A 22615-nucleotide genomic window follows, 5' to 3' on the forward strand; every position below is an offset into this window, starting at 1 on the left:
AAAGTGTAAGTTTACCAATGAGCAGCTCGAGCTGATCCACTGGGAATCTGCAGTTCTCCCAGTAAAGCTCTTTCCATTCAAATGTCTTCCCGTCTGCTGTCTTAGGTGAAAACGGTCAAAGATCTGAATCCTGAAATAACCCCTAATAAAATCTTAACCTGAAAGTTATACAAGCAAAATCAACACAAAGTCTAAAAATGATGTTTCCAGCCGTCTTGTCATTTTCTTTTAACATTTAATTCATGTTTTCAACCTTGAAACATGATCTTGTATTTTGTGTATTTTGTGTTTGTGACATCGTGATAGTTTCCCACAAACCACAGCACCAGCCCAGTTTTCTGAAAAGTAATTATTTTAATATTTTACAATCCTTTATTCATGGTTATTTCATTATTTACTTTTTCAGCGCCACTTTGTAAGTGTCATTATTTCAAGCTGTCTTACGACAACAACAAACAAAAAGAGAAAAAACCCAACGGAGAGGTTTGAAGAAGGAGTCTATACAACACTTTTGTCAAAGGGGCAGAGAGAGAGATTCACATTCGGGCTCTCGATCGCCCTCTCGTCCCTTACGCTTGTCAAAGGTCAACAAAAGGTTAAAAGCGGGACTGTGGGTTCGGGTGTCGAGTCGTCGGCGTCTGTTCGGCTCTAAAAACAAACCACGCTCCTGTTGAGACGATCGTTAAAAACAACAGGGTCCTCGTTCTCCTCCGGGGGGGTCAAACGTAGTTTCCCCCCCCCCGTGTCTGAAAAAAAGAAAAAAAATATACAAACTACCACAGATAATCCAAAAAATACAAAATATGAAGATGGCCTCTCGTCCAGGTGCCGCTCCGACCAACGGAGGAACAGGTTGGAGTTTTTTTTATTCAATTTCTTTTTTCTTTTTTTTTCAAAAGCTTTTGGTGAACGAAAGAGAGAAAGTGAAGTGAAGCAGAGAAACGCTGTTGGTGCTGGTCTGTTTATCTTGTAGTTGTTGTTGTTGTTGTTGTGCTGTAGCAACGGAGCTGCTGGCGGATTCATTTCCTCAAAATGATCGATGACATACTTCCTGAGAAACAAAGGAAATATCTACCTGGCGTTGAGAGAGGAGGAGGAGGAGGAGCTGAGAGGAAGAGGAGGAGAAAACTAAACAAAAAAAGAAAACAAGCTGCAGCTGGGAAACCGCCTGAAGGAGGTGAGAACTGGGCAGAGTGTGTGTCTGTGTGTGTCAGTAGAGGACGCAGGATGAGGTCTGGGCATCGTTGCTGGTGTTTGTGCTCTTCAGCACGGAGAGAGCGAGGAGGAGGAGGAGGGGGGGGGGGGACACGGACGTCCAGCTGCTGGTGGAATCAAACGCACGACGCTCATGTGGATCACCGCTGGAGCTTCAGTCGTTAAAGGATCAGTTCATTCAAATTACAAAAAATGAAAACCTTCACGTCTGTTATTTGTTTGAACTAAGACCAAATTATGTTTCTTACCTCGTTTAGTTTGTGGATGTGAAAAAGGAAAGTGACGCAGGAGAGAGTAGAAAAGTTTCCACCTGCAAATCGTTCGGCCGACACTGGAACCGACAAACCAAAAGAGTTTGAGCTTATTTCCCAGAAACGTCTGTTTTAAATACGTGTCTGAGGAATCGAGGTCAAACGAGAAGCTGACCTTCCTCCGTCGATGAAGAAGTGTCGAGTTAAAAAAAAGCTCGAGCGACTCTCTGCAGATTAATCCTGTTTTTAATCTCAGATTTGCTGCGATGACTAATTTTAGAAGTTGAGATTGAAGCACAGGTCTGAGATCAGGTGACGTCATGGCGGCTGCTTGACACTCAGACCTTTTTAAACCGTCGGTACAGGTTTGGTTTGATCGGTTATTCAGCAGCTGAATCCAACGAAGGCGAATAACAAAAAACTGTTTGTGCTCCTTAGAAGAATCAGTTAAATACTTCTTCACTTCTCAGGAAACTGAAAGAGGAGGAGAACGTGTGTGTTGTACGATTTGAGTGAACTGACCCTTTAACTTAACAACGTGAGGTTGAACTTGGTGAAGCTAGTTCTTCTGCTCGCTCTCCTGTGGCGGTGACGTAACGCTGCCCCCCCGGTAGGAGCCCGGTGCTGCCGACACCTCGCCGGCTCTGCAGTCACACTCCACTGGAACGGGACGGGAGGAGGCGGGCCCAGATATTTTTAGACGCCACGGATTCACAAAACGAAGCGGCCACTTTCACCACTTCACACGAACACAACAACAGAGCCTCGGAGATACTTTAGAGTGCGAGAGAGAGAGAGAGAGAGAGAGAGAGAGAGAGAGAGGCCCGTGAGCCGCCCACGACCGACCTTCACCCACGTCGTGTTGATTGTTTCTGACTCCGGCCGCCGTCGAGCGAGCAGCAGCCGGAGTCAGAGATCCACCGGAGGAGCTTCACCGGTGGATCTGCTTCTGAAGCTGCTTTCAGACATGAACCCAGAGTTTCCCTGAGGGGCTGGATGACAAACGTCAGAGTCAGTTGCTTGACTCTTCCCCCCCCCCCAGGAGAAATGTCTGGAACATTGATAGCGAGCGAGTGGACGTGGTGATGACGCTCTAACACGTCTGACCGGGTCCTGCTGCTTCCTCACATGTTACAGACATGAACTCCAGACGCACGATCTGGAGTTCATGTCTGAAACAGTTTTTCATGAGTGCTGGAGCGATGAAGCCGAAGACGCTCTCGTTGGAGCAGCTGGAGGAGAACGCTGTTTGGTGAAGGTTCAACTTTTCCCTGCTGCGTCAGACGAGGGGGTCGTTGGTTCTAATTGTTGGTCTACACGGTTCCTACAGGTTCAGATCGGTGATTATTAAAAGACGCCGTTCTCTCTCCTCCTCCGTCCTCACTTTAAAAAAAACTAAGTCACATTTGTCCCCTGCGTCAGGCCAAAGTCTGAGATCTGGAGCCTCTGTGGTCGGGTTGGAAACAGGACGGAGCCTGAACTGTACGAATCGTCATCTTTGGTTCTTCAGGGGCAAATGTAAGAAACAGCTTCTAAAGCCAAAGCAACAGAATAACAAGGAGAAGGGGAAAGCTCGGGTCGTCAGGATGTCGCTGTGATTTGAGTTTTTTATCTGCCAAAACAAAACAAAGTCTTCTCGTTGATTTAAAGAAAGTTCCAGTTCAGGAAAAAGATGGAAATAAAAGACCTGGTGGAGGAGGAGGGGGTGGAGGAGGAGGGGCGGGGCTGGAGGGTCAGTGGGAGGGACTGGTGTCGCCCTCCGACCCTGAACGTCTCCTCTCCAGCAGCGAGCTGAGGTCAAAACCAGGAATGTCAGCCGGACCGCCCGTATTTGTTCATTCGCTAATTCTTTCCTGCGTCCACGTCCCTCTCTCTCTTTCTCAGTTGTTCGCCCGTCTGTCCTTCCACATGTCTCTCCGCAGGTCACTGGAGGTCACGGTCTTCTAGGTACCGGTACTCGAAAGTGAATCCCTCCTTCTTCCGCTGGCCCCATTTCTCATAGTCAAAGTAGATGTACGTTCCCTGAAGTGAAACAGGAAGACAAAGAAACCACGATGACAAAGGGTTCCTCTGGTTGAGGACCTGGTGGTCACCACCTCCGTCTGGGAATCGAACCGACGAGAGGCTGTCTATATAAACACCATCACTAGTGTGGACCTTCGTAGAGATGTGAGACTCACCTGCTCAAACTCATCAGTGATGGTCTTGGGTTCTTCGTGCCTCTGAAACCACATCATGTACTTTGTGTGGAACCTCCACGACTGCTTCTTCAGGGCTTTGGCTGCCAGATACTGGGCCTTAGTGCCCTGCACCCGGGAGAGAGGAGACGTTCAGGGGATCACACAGACCACAAGTGATGGAGACAACACAGGTTCTTATTGTGCTGGAGATCTAAAAGAAACTAATCCTGAGCTTTGCACAAAATCCACATCCTAGTTATCATTTGATATTTTTGCAGTTTCTTCTTCTTGACTCAAACAAACACAAAACACGGAACTCACAGAGACGATTCTCGATTTAACTTCTACTTTAAACTTTCAGTTGGAATCACACAAACTTACCTCCAGGTAGTAAAAGATGAAGAAGAGGGTCTCGGTGGAAAGCCTCTGGTAGAACTCTACAGTGTCAGAGTGGGGGGGTGGCACCTGGTGGTGGAAAGGCAGGGTGGGGCAGGGGTTCCTCATCAGGTACTGCCTGAAACACAGAGGAGGAGAGGGAGGAGCTTAGAGGGACTGAGAGGACGAAGCCAAGTGAGACACCTCTGAGACAAGAGACTCAAAGAAAAGAGATTAAAAGTGAGATGGTGTTGTTTTTATATTACAAAAAGTATTTGTCGTCTTCTTTGTCCAATATTTTTAAAATCTAAACTTTATTAAACTTAAAAACGAATGATGCCTGGAGTCTTTTCTTTCATTATAATCTTAACCTTGTTTTAACCGTTTTTTTAAACATTTTTTTAACATATTTTACTTTCTTAACATGTTCTGTGCCTGAATAAAGATGAATATTATCATCAAGAATTAATAAAACAGAGTCAGGCATTTCACAATCATTTCCCACTCATGGAACTTCTCCTCGAAGAGTCTCGTTGAAGTAGAAAACGTACAAAGTGCGTTGACCCGGTCATGTGACCTGAAGTAACAAGCCTGATGAGTTTCAGTTAGAAACTAATGGGAACCATCGACTGACCCTGATGAATCCACACAAAGTAGGAAAATTCACCAGTGGGTCAAACTCTCGCTGTTTTCCATCTAAACCTCGTGTTTTCAGGTCAGTGACGAACGCACAATGTCTCTTTGTGTTTCCACTGCACGTGTCCCTGTCCCCAGGACTAAGGACCGCGTCCAACAGAGGACGAGAGGTTGGACGTGAAAACACTCGACAGTCGGGAACAAGCAGCTTAATGAAACGATTCAATAAAGACAAGTGAGGATTAATGCATGTGAACGTGGATTATGGATATTTAAAAAAGTTTTCGTCTCATGTTTTGGTTATAATTAAACATCGATGTCAGATTCCAGTTTTAAAAACACAAAAGGAGGTGTGTGTGTGTGTGTGTGTGTGTGTGTGTGTGTGTCACTCTCCGCCTCTGGCTGAACAACAGGTTCTGTGGGACAAGAGGTTTTGAGTGTTTGGATTTAAATGTCAATTGTACCTGTGTGGGCTGAAAGCATTGTACAGCCCCAGGATTATCTGTTCAGTGTGTGTGTGTGTGTGTGTGTGTGTGTGTTGTGTCACTGCACAACAAGGTGAAAATACTAAATATATATCAAATACAATGACACCATTTTTACTATGTCTCCTGGGGCGTGAATCTAAATAACAGACTGTAAATAAAGATGGTCGACACGTTTCCACTTCCTCCCACACAAACGCTGCCACTCATCCAAACAGGAGCCGGTCTCAGCTGTCAATCATCAAGATGGTTAACCTTGTTTCTATATCATCAAATTACTAATTAAACCAAGACAACATATGACATGTGTTTATGACCTCTACTGCAGACAGCCACCAGGGGGTGATAAAGATTCTTTGGCTTCTCTTTTGGGGAATGAAAGTCTTGGTACCGAAGTATTGACAAAGCGAAGTTAACGAATCATCTCGTGGTTATAAAATGTGGATTCCACTGCACCTGATCCTCTCGGAGTCGGATGGGTGGGGCATGTGCGTCCACGCCGCCTCCTCCATGGCCTGTTGGTAGAGCTGGTCTTTGGACACGGGCACCGGCCCCAGTGGACAGACCCCCAGTGAGGGGGGGATGCTGACCTCTGACAGCGAGGTCTGAGGCGCAGAGGGGGGTCCGGAGGAGGCTGTAGTGCTGCTCGGGAAGATGTCTGAGGAGAGGACACAGGTAAACACTACTTAGACCTGATGGAATATACGAGTGCGTGTACACCTTTAAGAAAACTAATGTTTTTATATGAAGTCCCTTGTTTCAACACACATGACTGATGAAATCAATTTTGTAATGTGCTGAAGTACGAGCAGGAAAAGGTGAGATGTGTTGACGGGGGTTGTAGTTTGCTTGTAATCACTCGCAGCCGATAAAACCTTTTAAAAGTCTTCACTTCAGAAAACCCTCAGGATTTAGGAGGATGTTTTCAAACTGGGCTTATTTCGTATTTGACGCCGTCGGTCTTAAGTCGGTTAATGTCAGAGCCCGGATGAACCAGGGAGGAGAAGGGTGCAGGGGAGGGCTGGGGAGGATGGAGGGATTCAGAGAAGTTGAGTCAGGGACGATCGAACCAGTGTTTGCTCAGAGGAGGCTGAGGAGCGTGGGAGGTGAGATGACACTTTGCTCTGTTAAACTGCAGCTTTCCTCTTTCTGCTCCGTGGTCACCCTCCTTTTACTCAGCTCCATACCCAGTGTGTGTGTGTGTGTGTTAATGTGTGTGTTACCTGGGGTGAGGTGCAGGGAAGTCACGTCTCCCTCCATCCCTGAGCTGAGTGCTGCTCGCTCGGCCATGGACTTCAGGCTGCTCAGAGGCTCCTGGGGCTGAGGAGGACAGACGAGAGAAGAGACTCATGGGAAAACAGACTCTGCTGGTCGTGGGTTTTCGGAGTTGTCCTTCCTGCCCTTACGGGGGAACTCAACTTCCGCCCACCAGTGAAAACACTTTCATGGAAATCATTTGGGCTTTGCCTTTTGGGCTGTTTGTATTGGTGTGACGTAACATCAAGCAGCTGACGAGCCATTTAGAAACTGAACAAAAACGTTTACATTGTCAAGAGAATAGTATTTTCCCGTACCTCGTCTTTCATGGTCATGTTGTCTTCAAACAGGGTCGAGTTCTCCGAATCCATTAGAATGCTTTCCTTTTGTGGTAGACATGAAAAATCGGACCTTGGTAGTTTCAGAAAGCTCAGAGCTCCCGAGCTGTGACACTAGAAAGTAAAGAAACATGGATGACGTTAAGATGCCCAAAGAGGGGACAAATCATTTTGGATGCCCCCTGGTGGGAATTTGCAGAACAGATGACATTAAAGAGATTCCTCTAAAGATGGCTGCTGGTGGGCGTTCACTTTCCGTTGAATTTAGTCGACGAATACTTTAATAAAGCGTCTGAAGAAAAGTTGATATTTGCAGCAGTCTATGTTTCCTAGCTCTGCTACACTACAGTAACGTTAGCATTAGCACATCATGTACTCGACTTCCCACATCTTAGCATTAATATCAGGGATAGTTGCTGTATTTTTTAAAGGAAACTAAAGGCCTATCTTTTTAATCTGACTTTAAACTACTGGTTTTATATTTATCTTTATCCATCGAGCGGTGATGATATCAATGAGTGAACTCTAACTCTCTGACTCCTGTTAACTGCTCCCATCGAGTATAAACCAGCTCCCCTCCCAACATGTTAAACTCCTGTGGCTGAGTGGGAGCAGATCCCTGCAGCCTGCTGCTGGTGGAGGAGAGTGAAACCAGTGAGTGGAGGCTGCTGCAGCAACATTCAGTGTGTTTGTATTCTCACCTTCATGCCATCGGAGGACTGTGAGAAGGACAGCGGTCCGTTCAGCAGGCTGCTGCCGCTCACCATTTTGGCATCACTGTAGGAACCCGGCGATGGAGAGCTGGACGACAGAGTGATAGAGCCCAGTAGACTGGGACCAGTGTCCTTACTGGGAAGAGGAGGAGAGGAGGAACAGAGGGTCAGCGGGTCATAAAGAGGGAGAATCTAGCTATTAAAAATAGACAGAAACCACAGAAGAAGAAACGTTCACATGTTTTTTAAATGAATTCAGACTCACGGCTGATTGGCTGAGGAGGTCAAAGATGAGGGTTGGCTGTTTTGTGATTGGCTGACCATGTTGAGGGCGGAGTCTGTTGTGCTGTCGCCTACCACAGCACTGTAACCTGAAGGAAAAAAGAAATGATTAAATGGAATCTGAGTTTTCAGCTCATCGTCTCTCAACTGTGATAAACAGTAAATGCAGAAGACTGAACGGGTCATGAAGTTCAACACTTTAAGAGGAACTCTGACTGTTTCCAGTAGTAAAGTTAGTGGGTGTGTAGATTCCAGTGAGAGCACCAGTACCCCCACACTGTGTTACATGATCCTTTCACAATTAGATTTTAGGTTTGGCTGATTTGTCTGTTAAAGGTCCGGAGAAGCTGGACAACCACTGAGCCTCTCTTCTGCAGACAGATACTCACTAGTGCTTCCGTTCTGCTTCTGTCGGCTCGGCGGTCTGACGGACAGCGACGAGTTTCCTCCCACCACTCCGCTCCCCACTGATCCAGAGCTCCCTCCGTTGCTCCCGATGATGCCGACTCCACTTCCTGGAGCCAGGCCTCCCACCGGGCTCGGGGACATCAGAGACATCCCCTGCATCCCCGACTGGCTGGAGCTCAAACCCAGAATCCCAGAGCCGATGCTGCCCATCGATGTCGATGCGCCCAGTAGACCTCCTGATGAAGATGTCGGCCCGCCGACTGTGATGTTCCCACTGCCGATGGATCCCAACACGCTGTTGGAGGTTGTGGTGCTGACGCCTCCCAGGGAGCCCGGTAAACCTGGTAAGCCGGAGCCAACAGCGCCTGAGGCGGCTGCCTGAGCGTACGGTGCTGGGGTGGAGCTGGATAGAAGGCTCGCCATGGTGCTCAGGGATGCCGGCATCCCTGACAAGCCGAGGCCCCCGGACATCGGACTGGTGGTGAGGGAACTGGACATGCCGCCTTTCCCCAGAGAGAGTCCCAGGCCGAGGCCGAAGCTGTTGGAGGTCTGCGAGGGCCCTGACGGAGGCAGGGAGTTTGAACTCAGGAGCCCCTGCATGCTGGCATTGGGGGGAGAGGAGCTGGAGGAGGCGGGGTGGCTGTTGATGCTGGGGCAGGCTATAGGTGCAGAGGAGGAGGAGCTCACTGAGTTCTTGGCCGGCTGCTGCTGTGCCGATGGGTGCGGCGGCTGCTGGGTGGCGTTGCTGTAGCTGCCAGCGGAGGTGTTGGAGAGCAGCCCCCCCGAGCTGGTGAAATGACTGTTGCCCCCTGAGCCGCTGCTTCCACCCCCAGCCATGGTCGCCATAGAGACCAGCGAGGAGGGGTTCAGTCCTGAGACGGAGGAAGAAGAGCAGGAGGAAGAGGAGGAGGAAGAGGAGGAGGAGGAGGAGGAAGAGGATAACGAGGAGGAGGGGTTTCCGTTCTTCACAGGTGACTGAAAAAGAATTAAAGAAAAGGTGTTTGATGTAAACTGCTCCTCTGCAGACTGATGAAATATCTGACTCCAGGCAGTCGGAGCGTTGAACGTTCAGCATTAGAAACAAGTTTTACATTTAAAAATACCAATACCTGAAAATGTTTGAATATATTTAGTTATATAAAAACAGTTACTTTAATAATTGATGAATCTATCAATTAACCAGAAAAACGTCAGAGTATAAAAGTTAGATTCAGAAAATCAGAACGAGTCTGTCTTCATTAAAAGATCATCCAACTTCAGAGTTATCTTCACACTGACTGATCAATAAATGATATTATTGTTGTGTCAAAATGTTTGTGTCCCAGGAGGCTGCACTAACAGAAGTGTGTGTGGACTCACCTGACTAACTTCACTGTCTGTTGAACGCCCTCTCTTCTTGTCATCCTCTGAGTTCTCCTGAAAGAGAACCACATGCAGGAGATTGTGATTATTCAGGTCTCAGTCTATCAGAAAAGTTCCTTATTAAAGAAATGTTTGGGAAGCGCGACTCGACTGTAGCTGTGCTGAACAGAGATCAAGCTTCAGCTCAAACTGCTCCTGGATAATTAAAAGTTTAAACTACAACCAATTGAACTTCTGCTTTCCCAGGAGTCCTTGAACATCTCATCCTTTACATTCACCTTGATGCCAAAGTATAACTTCCTGCCAGCAGCGTTTACCGGCTCCACGCCTTCTATTCAGACACATCAGACTTATAATAACTCCTCTCACTGCGTGCTGTCGGTGGGCGGATCGGAAGAACAGATGATATAATGGTAAGAGAGCAGAACAATGAGAGCAGATGGCAGGGCTCTACAATCACAGATACAAAGGCAATTATCTCCTAGTTATGTTTTTGATGTCGGCCCGACTTGACTTGAACTTCACTTTCAGAAATTAGATCGTTTTAACTCTTTGATTGGGTCATTGAGGAGGTAACAATGAGGTAGATGGTTGTTGGTGGAAAAGCAGAGGGTCGAGAGACGCTCCGTTACTTTTTGAATTTCACTCTCGAGATTTAATGTTGGAGAGTAAACAGAATATTATAAAAAGCAAATATAAACTCTTAACAAGGTGATTGACAGCTTTCCCAGTGCCAGTAGAGGAGTTTGTTTCTCAGCCCCAGAAACCAACATGCTGGAAGCACAACACACAACCAGAGAAAGATCCATCGAGACCAGTGACAATGTTTTACGGTGGTTACGCTTTTATATCTTTTCACTTCAATCTTGCACAAACATCACTGTAGCACATTGTTCCCAAGATATATAAAAGAAGAAGACAAACATTTACTGAAGTGCCCAAATGTCCAGAAGCTCAATGCGTGTCCAACCAGAAAAGGTACAGAGTTCTACCAGTGACAAATGTGTTCAAAGTTGAGCTACCCAATGTTACATTCATTTCATGAACAGAAAAAGACTCAATATCAATGTCAAAAGTGCAGGAAATGTAAATTTGTGGACTTCCATCAATAACCAAACTCTGAAGAAGATTTCCTACCGTAGTGCAAGTGGCAGGCGAGGGGGGGATGGGTGAAGATGAGGTGGTGGAGGTGGGTGTGCTGCTGGAGTGCTGGAAGATCTCGTCCTCCAAGGTGGACTGTCCCGGCGGGGAGGTGGCGAGCAGCGTCTGAGCTGCAGGGAGCAGGAACACACAAGAGCTCAGTAACAGTCTCCGGCTGATGGAACAAGCTGTGTTAACACGTTGACGCTTACAAGCTTCACTGAACGTGGGTGCATTTGTTTCACAGGAGCAGACCACCTGAGCTGAGACTCAGCCCTGCTCACACTAATGAGGATATTTTGCTAAACAAACTTTTCCTGTGTTTGAAACTCAAGCACACGTTTCAAGTCACTAAACTCGTGCTTCAGTGCTAAGTGCAGATTCTCAAAAAGTGGGATTCCTGTGTCGGGACAAGGGCAACAACAGCAGCTAAAACCGGTTGACAGGAGAACAAGCTCACCAAGCATGCTCACAGAGTTCTTCTTTGGTATGTGAAGGATCGCTGATGTGGACTTTATCGCCACCTAGTGGCCCGGCATGCCTGTTTAAGTGTGTGGTAATTTTTTGCGTTCTCGTCTGCGAGGAGCTGAGGCTGAATATCTGAGAGAAGGTATCCACAGTGTAGACAAGACCTCAGTCTGATCTAAGAGCCACAGAGTTGATTTGACATAATTCTGCACTGAATTCAGGAGTGAAGGTCATGGACGTCTCTGTGGTTCAGCAGCTACACTGATGGGAAATTCAAAAAGTAATTATACAACAGTCTCCTGAGGAACAGCTGTAGAAGGACTGAAACTTTAAACCATGCAGAGGCTCATAGTGCCGCTTAAAAACAACATTTACTCTCTGGTGCCTGACGTCAACACTCCTGGGTTTCGAGCCCTTAAAATGTGGATTTTTGGAAAATGCTTCAGTCTGGACGGATATAAATGGAGACTCAAACTTTAAAATGAGAATGTATTAGCGTGGACGTGATAACTAGAAGCTGTGGATGTCGTTATCCGTAGTTATCTGACTTTATTGTTCAAAAAATAAACAAAGACACCTGATTAAAGCTAAAGACGAGTTACGTCCAGCTCTGCCTCTACTTACGAATGTCTTCCAGATCCAGGTCGTCGTACAGAAACTCGTTCTCCTCAAAATCTGGATCCTGCGACGAGTCAATGTAGTACTCCACATCGTCCTGAAATAAAGGAAATGATCATATCTGCATTACTTCAATGGTATTCCTCAGGTTTTACACCAAACAACAGTTTGATTTTCCATTGAAACAGAAGGTTACAGTGCAGTATGCCAGTTAGGAATCATATACATATACAAATATAAAAGGTTTTCAGAAGCAACAAGACAAACTGTAAAGAATACAAAGTTCAGGAGTGTTTTTCTAAAGAGCAAACCTTGATCTTCTTGATGGAGTCCACCTGCAATGAGTCGTTGTCCAGCATCCTCAGTATTGTTTCCAGCATCCGGATGTGGTATCGATGCTTCTCGATGAACTTCTTCAGCTCCTCGATCCGGTCCTGCTTCTGCACATAAAAATGGATGGAGGCAGCGGGGAAGTTATTTTAAAGTCTAACTTCTGTCCCCCCAGACTTTTGGTTTAAAGTTAAGACACTTCTGAACGAAAGCTGTTTGTCTCTACACAAACTTTTAAATTTGATTTAGACAGTGTCACTTTAAAAAAGGACCATGAACCTCCTCCATGTCAGAAAATGGGAAATGAACTTCACTAAAAAAGCCGAAACAAACGGCAAGTAAATGTTTTGAAAAGATGGTTTCCGTCATCTGTTAGACTGTTTGTTCAAGTCTTCATGTTTCTGATGGAAAACAGAATTGTGATTGTTTGAATTGACCCAAACAAGAACCCCTTCATGTTGGAGCTGATCTGGTGAAACCGGTGAATCCATGACCCCCCCCCCCTGTTCACTCTGAGTGCTTCTCCATTTGGTAAAAAGATTCTTTCATTCCAATGCAAAACATAAATTTGAATGAATTATTCATTCAAATAGTAAAGAACAAGATGGCCCAACAAGCATTCAGATAAAGTCCTTTAAAAATTTACAACAATAAGAGAATCCCAGTAGTGAGTAAACATATAGGAGGTTTAACAGTATGCGACTGGGAGGCGCTGCTGTGTGTTCCCTTTACGGCTTAATGCATCGGAAGCGCCACTTCTGATTTCAATATTTAATTCTTCAACTCGTTCACAGTTAATTCATGTTCTGAAGCACTTGAGTGCTTCTAACCCTTTTATTATGTATTTATCCATCTTTTTGAGTACATCTATAATTTGGGGTCAAACGTGTTCCAGTTTATATCTTGACCAAACTCCGGATGGTTCTTTTCGGTGAAAGCTTCAGAGGCGGTGCTGTGGACGACCGGCTGTTCTGAGAGGATTATTAAAACCCCACAGCTGCTAAAACACAGACCTAAGACGCATGTTGTTCGGCTGCTGCTGCCGGACGACATTAGTGGAGGAGGCAGAGTGGAACATATTAATGCGTTTCATCTCAACACATATTAATGCTGCCTCAGCACATGAACACAAGGATTTCACTGTGCTGAGTGCAAACAGGTGACATTTTAATTCTTTATGTTCCACTCACACTAGTTATGTGTTATGGTACAAATTGTTTTTTTAGTCTCAGCCAACGTTTTACTAATTTATGAAGATTAAAATAAGGCAGGTCCAGTTTCTGTTGTTCACTCAGCTGAAGGCATCGGTTGAGCATATATTTTAATCCTCAACCTTGAAAAGCTATTAAAGAAATATCTAACTTACTAGTTTCTTTAAGTTTGGTCCATTTGCTAACATGGAGGTGTGTACTACAGCCAGCCACCAGGGGGCGAATCAGATGTTTTGGATCAACGTTTGGGAGCAGAGAATAAAGAGGAAGGACCACGCATCTCCACTTCAACTTTTGGAGCCAGAGTCAGTGAAGTAGTAATTGGGGGGGTGGGGGGGGGTGGAGCCTCAGAATATAGATCCTGAGTCAGACCCACCTGTCAATAATGATGTTTCACTGCATTTTTTGAACCATGAAATAACTCATTGAAACCCAACTTATCAGAATCAAATGACACTAGAACGACATGTACTTTTTTTTTAGTCTGGTCCATGTCCCATCTGCTAACATAGAGGAGGCAGAGGTTATGACTTCAACATCTCTAGACTTGCCCGGTGACACTAAGTGCATCAGAGACGCATAAAAAGATCCTTTGTGCAAATTCCATGCTCGGAGCAAAGAATCTGAGGCAGTTACAGAGAAAGTCGTCTTGATCCAAAGGATACAAATATTTCCTGTCATCATCACAAAGACATAATTTTGGAGACAGTGAAACTGCGAGGCTACTCAGAACCTGCTCGATCTCGGTCCTCAAGAGTAAAGTCAAAGAGCTTTTCTATGAATGAGGCCCCTGGAGAGGACAGAAGATGAATGGAGGACAGAGAAGCTCGGTGAGGCTGAGGGTCGACTGATCTGAGTTAATGGAGGGAAACCACACAGAGCAGAGAGGAAAACAATGAATGAATCAGGGAGGAGGATTAAACCGACCTCCTTGTCTCCTTTCTTTTTTTTGGTCTGGACCGACAGAGACTCCACTTCACTCTCAAACTGGTCCACCTGCATGTTCAGTGTGTCGATCATATTCTGAGGAGAGAGAGGAAGAAAAAACAAGACAGGGGAAGTTAAAATCACAGCAAACGTGACACGGCTCTAACATGGTTGTAAGTGTTAAAGCTGAGAAGAAGGTGCATTAAAGTTTATCATACATTTAAGTTCAAGACAAGTCTGTGAGCAGAGTGGTTTGTTTACGATCATAGCTGTGTATTGTCTATATTTGAATGTTTTACACTATGTGGTGAAGACAAAGATTCATTTTCCATTAACTTCTCAAGCAGCTCACTTTCTATTAGAACCCAAACAGGTTCATGCTGATGTGTTTTTACCTGCAGCTGTCGTCTCTCTTTGTTAAACATGTTTGACTAAATGAACGATCCCGCGCACAGATGATCATTTCAAAATAAAGTGAAACTCACCGTTAGCCACATCCCGACCTCCTCCTTCTCCCTCTGGGCCGGATCGACCTTCTGTGCCAGACCCAGTCCTTCTTTTGAGTAGGCTTTCGTCTTGGTCTCTCTTTCAACTATCTTGAACCGCTCCATTTGCTGCAGACAGACACAGAAAAGAAAAACATTATTAAAACTTGTACCTATTAAACAAGAGTTATAATGTTCACATTAATCCTAATGACACCATAGGAAACGGCTACGCTGAACAACAGGTGGAAGCTCTCGCACCAGCTCCCACGTTTACCATCTCTCTGTGAAGACGCCACAGTGATGGCAACTGAGTTCAGATTTAGATAATAACTCCTGAGTCTGTCTGACTGTGGTTCAGCTGCACAACTCACGTGTGTATTGTTAAGGGCTCAAAGAAGTCCAGTGCAGAACTGGGATGGAATCTGAAACACGCATCATGTGAATCTCTACAGGAGCCTTGATATTTACATAATACTAATATTAGAAAATTATATTGAGTTATTTTTTTGTGAACTGCATTTCCCAAAATGAAATGGATAACAAACGTCAATAAACACGAGGATGATGAGTGTTAGGAGTGGCTCGATCACTTATCTGGTTATGGATCAATAACTCCTAAGACCTGAAGTTAGTCAAATACATTTGTAAACGTTTCAAGAGTCTGAAGAGTTGAAATCAAACTCCACCTGCAGAGTGAGCGTAGCCATGAACATGCTGTGAGCTCCCTCTTCAGTTCCTACTCACCGTTTCTATGAGTTTGCGATTCTCGACTAGCTGCCGTTTATCTTTGATCTCGTTGGATGCCACCCACGTCTTGATCTGGTCTCGAAGACGCTGAGGGACCAGGAGCAGAGGAGGAGGCAGAGGAGCGGAGAGCGGGGGAGGGAGGGAGAGAGAGAGAGAGAGGGAGAGAGAGACATGAGTGAAGTGTGTGGTGCGTGCAGAGACTCGTCTTCAACTGTCATGGACGGTGAATTTCATTCAACTGGCTTGGCTTTAAGTTTGGTTCTCATGGAAACATGGAGATGAAGCGTACACACAGCTTCTGGCTTCTGATCATATTCAAAGTCATTTATTGCACGACAGCAAACACTATTCAACCTTTCATCCATTGTCAGGACATGAGACCTCAGGTCGACCAGTTTCTGCCTCAGCTGCTGATTGGCTACAAACTGGACGACGAGGAAGACTTCACACACAGGAAGTGGAGCCACAGCTGATTAGAACCAATCAGGTGGCTGCATCATCACCTTTTCCACATGTCTCTGGCTGACACTTATTTAGTTCTGGGTAAAACCTGAGAGCATTTGAACATCGACAGATTTAAATGATTTATGGTTCAAGTCCGGTCTTGGTTTTTACCTGTAGCTTTTTAATCTCTTTCTTGAGGTCTGCTTCATATTTCTCCTTTTGGTTGGCGTTGGCTGCATTGTGAAGCTGCACACACAAGAGACATCAGGTGAAATATTTAAAGGAACAACGTGCACATGCTTGCCACACATTCACAATAACAGGAGGAGGATTAAACATGTGCTCTGGAAATACAGAGCGATTTAAGAGCTATTATACAAAATCATGTCATCTGTTTTGTGCTATTGATCTCACATCATAACACAGATAAATGGGGTCAAATACAAACATCAGAGGAAAATATAAAATATGCAGAAATCACAGGAATAACTAAATGAACATGTCTGAGTTCACTCAAGCTGCTGATAATATAACCACAGCAGTATAATAAATACAGGATATAATGAGGGGAACAGGGCGACTGGGATCTGTGCTAACTGAACCACTAACAGGTTTGTGCCTCTTTATTGTCCAAACAGATCTGCGCTCTGGGCCTGCGGGCTGCTGGGAGCTCAGGGCCGACCACTGTTTTAATAATCATAATAATAATAATAATGAGGACTGCACATGCTGTTGTGGTGATGGCAGTGTTCATTTACTTATTATGACTGCAAACGCAAATCCCAGTTCAACACCCTTATAAAGAAAATAACCATAAGCAGGCAAACAATTAAATCACTGCAGCTCATGTGTAACGTGAGAGTTGTGTTGAGATTAACACGACAATATTCACACAGTCTTGTAATAGTCAAAATTTGGTTGAATGCCAGTTGAAGCTGACACACGTGTCCTGTTCACAAGCAAAGTTTACAAGCATCTGGGTTTTTTGTTTGTTCCCTGATCCACACGAAATTATAGTTTTTTCATCAGACCAAAATATGGCTCCGGGGGATATAGTGAAATGTTCTTATGCTCTAACTAAAACTCTCAGTGAGAATGTGCAGAGCTGCAATGATCGGCCAATTGAGTGAATAACTGAAACGTTAATGGAAAGGACATTGATTTTCCTCTGACATGACATTGTGACGGCATTTTCTGATGTTAAACAAACAAAAACATAATCGACAGAACAATTTGAATATGAATTGAAATGTAGAAGAAAAAAAAAGTTTCACAAACCTTGTCACAGTCCCTCCTCACCTTTTGCCAGATGTCTTCGAACTGTTCTACACCTTCCGCTACTTTTTTCAGACATCGATCTATTTCACCTGGAGGAGGCGAGAAGGAGCAGAACATCGAGCAGCTTTAGTGAAATGAGCAAATATGAAGATGTCAAAACACCAGGGGCGAGTTCAAAGAAGCAGCCGATTTAAAAACTGAAAACATCTTTTTAAGTTATTCCACGCTATAGATTTGAGAGGATTAACTCGTCAGCATAATCTCAGTAAAAGCGTGGACCTGCTTTTTTTTTTCCACGTCACGTTGATGCTCGAATTTCAAATCACACACACGGAAAAACAACAAACGCAACACAGAAGAGTCGGGCATTAGCAAATTGTGGCCGACATCTCATGAAATATGCAAATCACTAAAGGTGCATTAAGCTTGTAGGCAGGAGGCCACACAAACACCCCCCCCTTCAAATCTTCAGCTTCATGATCAGAGGAAGGCCGCGGAGTCAAACAGGCGGTGACAGGAAGTGAAAATCATTTAGGCCTCGTTATCGCCACCATGTCCCAGATTAATGTTTTCTTCAAGTCACGTGACAAAGATAAGTTGTTCGCTAATAAACATAATCGGGAAAAATCCTGTTCTTATGCAGTTTGATTATTTTTAGCACAGAGATTATAGTTGTAGTGAAGTGAGAATTGGAGAAAATGTGGAGAGTCATCTTTCAATTTCATAATCATATTTAGACAATCATTTAAATAGTTATTTCTCTCATATATATTTACAGCATATTCAGTTTTAGATCATTTTAGCTGCAGTATATTTGTAGTTTTGAAAAAACAAGACACGTGGAGACATTTTCTGACATTTCACAGACTAAACGATTAACTAATAAGAAGTTATTAGTGGATAATTGATGATAAAACTAATTGATAGGTTAATCTGATTCACTGTTATATGTCTGGAGTCTGGGAAAGAGAATCAGAAACAGATGAATACATCAGTTGATTTGAACCTTTCGCAGAAATATCAGTATCTGTGTTACTGTTTGCTGATATGAGCCCAAAGCAGCTTCCGACATTCAGCCGTGTTTCAACTTTTATCTCCACGTGGCTCTGACTGTGATTTGATCGACTGTGCGGCCACTCGGAGAAACGAGTGAAGACTCAACAAATGAGAGGAGCCAAAGTTGAGTCTGACCTTAAACAGCCTGGACGTTAAGACACCGCTGCGGGGGTGTTATTTTTAGATGAAAGTCTACCTCCTCTGTAATAATACATTACAATGTGACAGAGCCGGGTCGCTGCCTGCGCTCCATCTTTATTCAGGACGAGATTTAGGGGGAAATACAGGTTTAGTTTTTTCAGAGAGGGAAGTCACGAGAGCGTGAAGAGATGAGTGAAGCTGACAGAGAATCATTCAGGATGAATCCTGTCAAAAACGGTGTCTTCAGCCCTGTGGTGACAAATGGCAGCTGAAAATAACATCACAAGAAAAAGGACTCCCAGGAAGAGTGCTGTGGGACGGGGGGGGGGGTTCTGTCTGTACACAAAGGTCTGGGTTGGGTTACGAGAGACGCTGTGGTGTTGTGTGTTCAGCTTTGGATGCTGGATATCAACAGAGCAGTTCCAGACATCAATCAACGTAGGATTCACTGTTACAGTCCGGGCTGTTTAGATTCAAACTAATAAAAGCAGCGAGTAAAGAAGAGAGGAGCAGCGGAGGAGACACATCTTGACGGGCCTCCCTACAAAGTGTGTGTTAGTGTTTGTGTGTGAGCTGTGAGCCAGCACATGGACGTCAGGCCACCGTGACCACAAACAGGAAGTGTCAACATTTACCAAACCAGAGCGTGCGGGGTGATATGGAATATTCCAATTTAATATTCAACTGACCATTGACAGGATAATTCTCGCACACGCACACAAACACACGCAAACACACACACACACACACAGAGAGACAGAGAGTAACCTCACCTTGAAGTTTCCTTTTATCGGCCATGACTGATAACTAGGATGATGTCTTCATGCCTTCTTTCACTGCAGAGAAACACAAACCAAGAGTATGTATTAATTAAAAATGCAATTCAAAAGAGTTGATAATCTGCATCTTTACAAAGACTATAGAATAAGATAGGACATTCTGAAAATGTTTCAGAATGTAGGAAACTGATGTTTATGTGCCGGCTCCGTGTTAAACGTCAGCTGAGGATTTCTAAGTGAATATTTTTCACCTTTCAGAGAGCGAGTTTGAGTTTGAGCTGGTTGCATTCAATGCCCTTTCCTCTGCATGTTCCATATCACATGATTTAGCATGTAGGCACAAAGAGATGCTGATGTAAATATTCTTTAGTCCAAGATGGGACAAATATGGAGATTTGAATCTTTCCTTCTCTTATGGAAGTACTTTTATATCACCCATCATGCTGTAGTCAGATCTTAGTATAGTATAGTATAGGAGTGTTCAGGCCTCATGTGTTGTCACACCACATTCTGTGACAGAGCAACCACGGGTTCACCTGCAGGTGATGTGAAGTGCATCGTGCGCACAGAAAAAAACGACCAATTATTCAAAAATGGCTTCTGACTAGTAGAATTTCATCTGAGCTGTTTTCCCTGTGGCTCCTGCATCTATTGTCCTCTGGTGATGAGCGGGTTGTTCTGATATCAGCTTGGAAAATGTCTCTGCTGATTAATGGCGGGCAGGTACTAAAGTGTTAGCCAGAGCTAGCTAAAGTGTCAGCATGTAGTTTTCACGCTGGAGAGTCCCACGAGTAAAATGGCGGCGTGTGCAGTGTTCAAGACTTCAGCTTCACTAATTTGACAAAGAAAGCTGAGACTAAGAAAGATACACAGAATTCTTGTCGAGTTAATTTCAGTTCTGTTGTCAAACTAGATAAAAAAGAAGTTCTATGACGGGCTGGGCAAATGGTAGAAGAACATCTCCACTCAGCTTTGTGCCAAATGAGGTGGTTTAATGTTTCCTCTCGCCTCAGTGAACGTGTAATAAACTGTTCTGCTCGACTTTTCCTTTCATGGCTGAGCAACAATTTACAATGGAATTTCACAGCTGCCGCTTCGTCAAATTTAAAAGTGGATCCTCTTGACCTGGAACAGAACCTGAGCTGTGTTCAGCAAAGTCGCATCGAGCGCCGTCTGTCGACGAGACAGAGCAGACGTTTTTATAACATGCGGTCCGAGGTGATGACAATACGCCGTCTCGGCTTTAAGGCCGGTTATCACGTTCGGACACAGGCCATTGAACAAAGACGTTTCTGATCACGCTGCAGAAAAGTAATATTTTTAACGTTGTACTGACGCACACCCAGAGGGAAGCTAACGGCTACAGGAAAAGAATAACACACATCAGCTCAGCTGATTTGCTGAAGGTGTTAGCATTTTCCACAAGTACCGGACTTGAACCCATCAAGTCTCCTTGGTGGATGTATTACATGTATATAATTAATATAGTTTATTGGTCAACTTAACGCCTCCATAATTATGAATGACAACAAAGAAGCTTTCAGGTGCATTTTGACGCTCAGAGAGCAACTGAGCATTTAATTTGAAAAAGTCCTTTTTAATTAACGCGTCTTTAAAACAACAGCTACGTGTACAAGTTACGAGTCTCTAAATCAAAACAATAACAAATGAACTATGTTGATTGCATCATGATGCAGCATGGGATCATGGGAGTTGTCTTCTTCACCATTGCAGATTGAAATCTACCTGGCGACGACTCAGTGGCAAAATATGTTCACGGATGATGTAATGTATAAAAGTTGTATTCAAGTCATGCAGCACGAGTGACTGAACTACCGTCTAAAAGGCTAACACGGTGCTTTCCTGTGTTATAGAGAATCTTCTGAGCAGATTGCACAGAATAGAATCTGTCACTGAATTCTGCCTCAGATTAAAAACTACTGATTTATGTTGTAAAATGATGTGAATTGTTGGTATTAAAACAACTCACCTGAGCCCTGAAATACAACCAATCCCTGCACCTCATAATGATTTCACATTTGCAGTTGATTTTCTGTTTGAATAAGAATGAGTTTCAGGCCATTGTTACATGAAAAATTTAAATGAGCAATGTGCAGACGCTGCCTGAATGAATTTGACTTGAACGCAGTAGAATTTAACATGTTTTCATATTTTGCTAATGTCGCTATGCTAGCATGAAGTTTAAGGCCTTATATATTTTTGGTCACGTGTGTTAAAAATGTTTTTTTAAACAGAATATTAGAAACACATCTCAGTTTAACTCTAAGTAAGGATTTAACGCAGAGACTGAATTTGTGATAAGCTACAGGGGAGAAAGAAAACTGCATCGTTCAAAATGAAACCAATAAGGCGGATAGGATCTTTTAAGACTTTAACGTCTATTACAACATTTATAAAGTTGGAAGGTTTCAGATAATTTTACTTTGAGTGTGCACATAGATCTGGATTATTGAAATCCCTGACGCTATATTAATATTAATCATATGGAGGTTTCCTGCAGGTACAGATATGCTGAACTGGTGACCTCCTAGTTCATGCTGCAAAAAAATATATAATCTGGAGATATTTGTGATATAACAATGAATCTGATGGATTAAAGTGTTATATATTTGTCCCACTTTTTGACTGAAACCTGTTAAAACCCTTGTTTATTTTCCTGCACCGAGCCTCTTTAATATTTAATGGTTCTGAGATGACGGTGGTCTTTGACAGTTTAACTCCATTTCCCCAGTTTGAGCTGAGGAGCACGTTAGAAACCAGGACATCAGCTGCTGGTTTCAAACGTGCATCGTGTGTTGACCTGAACAAACAAGGAGGTGTTGTTTTTAGCATTTCCTCCACAACGCGCGCACACATGTGGAGCAGCTGCGGACTCGAACCGCCGGTTTCTGCAGCGGATTCACGGTGAAACGTGAACAAACGGACGGAACCACCGGGAGCGGGGGTCAAACATTTCTAATCTCGGGATGTTTATCAACACGGCGGGTATCGCCAGTCCCAGCTCCGGGGCACCGAACCCCGCGCGGACCCACTTCGCTAACCGACCCTGCCCCGGAGGAAAGCGGCGTTTGATCCGTTTTCCGGAGCAGAAACACGGACACGGAGCAACGTGGAGAGACGCAGCTTCCCACCGGCGGCGCTGCCTGATGTGGAGAGAGGAGAGAGGCGGAGAGACACGGAGGGGGACGGTTCACAAACCCATCACCTCCGGCTGCAAGGGTCACTTACCCGGACTGTTCCGAGTGACGGTCTCGGTCCTCGGTCGCCTCCACTTCCTCAAACCTTCAGGGATTCAGTAAAATGGCTTATTTTCTAAAATGTTCACAATTCTTCTCGCTAAACAATCAGTCCGCACATCCAAGATGGCCGCCAGGAACTCCTCCTCCTCCTCCGAGGCCGCGGTGGACACGAGGCCCGCCCACCTCACCCGCGATTGGTCCACCGTGGCCCCTTGCGATCTTCTAT

At 44.6% G+C, this 22615-nt stretch overlaps 1 protein-coding gene across 2 annotated transcripts; it reads right to left on the reverse strand.

The window, feature by feature from the left end:
- Positions 1-334: 334 nt before the first annotated feature.
- LOC133972070 (CCR4-NOT transcription complex subunit 3-like) lies at positions 335-22531 on the reverse strand. 2 transcript variants are annotated; one of them, XM_062409282.1, is made up of 20 exons: positions 22379-22531; positions 19124-19186; positions 17175-17242; positions 16047-16121; positions 15429-15518; positions 14682-14810; positions 14197-14292; positions 12040-12168; positions 11735-11825; positions 10640-10773; positions 9500-9556; positions 8122-9115; positions 7716-7821; positions 7439-7586; positions 6717-6851; positions 6366-6462; positions 5599-5800; positions 4028-4160; positions 3647-3772; positions 335-3488 (listed from the first exon to the last, which is right to left on the reverse strand). In XM_062409282.1, exons 2-20 carry the CDS (start codon positions 19146-19148, stop codon positions 3390-3392), a joined length of 2934 nt encoding a protein of 977 aa, XP_062265266.1. In that variant the 5' UTR covers positions 19149-19186; positions 22379-22531; the 3' UTR covers positions 335-3389. The 2 variants fall into 2 exon arrangements, with proteins under 2 accessions (XP_062265266.1, XP_062265265.1); XM_062409281.1 differs by having other exon boundaries at positions 17154-17242.
- Positions 22532-22615: the final 84 nt, after the last annotated feature.

Source organism: Platichthys flesus, chromosome 17 (genome assembly GCF_949316205.1).
Source record: "Platichthys flesus chromosome 17, fPlaFle2.1, whole genome shotgun sequence".
NCBI classification, from domain to species: Eukaryota; Metazoa; Chordata; class Actinopteri; order Pleuronectiformes; family Pleuronectidae; genus Platichthys; species Platichthys flesus.

Coding starts and splice junctions, on each gene's coding strand:
- LOC133972070 (XM_062409281.1), bottom strand. CDS start 19,148: ATGGCCGATAAAAGGAAACTTCAAG. Junction 14,811..15,428: donor ATCGCAAACTCATAGAAACG/GTGAGTAGGAAC, acceptor GTCTGTCTGCAG/CAAATGGAGCGGTTCAAGAT. Junction 12,169..14,196: donor AAAAGAAAGGAGACAAGGAG/GTCGGTTTAATC, acceptor TTTTATGTGCAG/AAGCAGGACCGGATCGAGGA.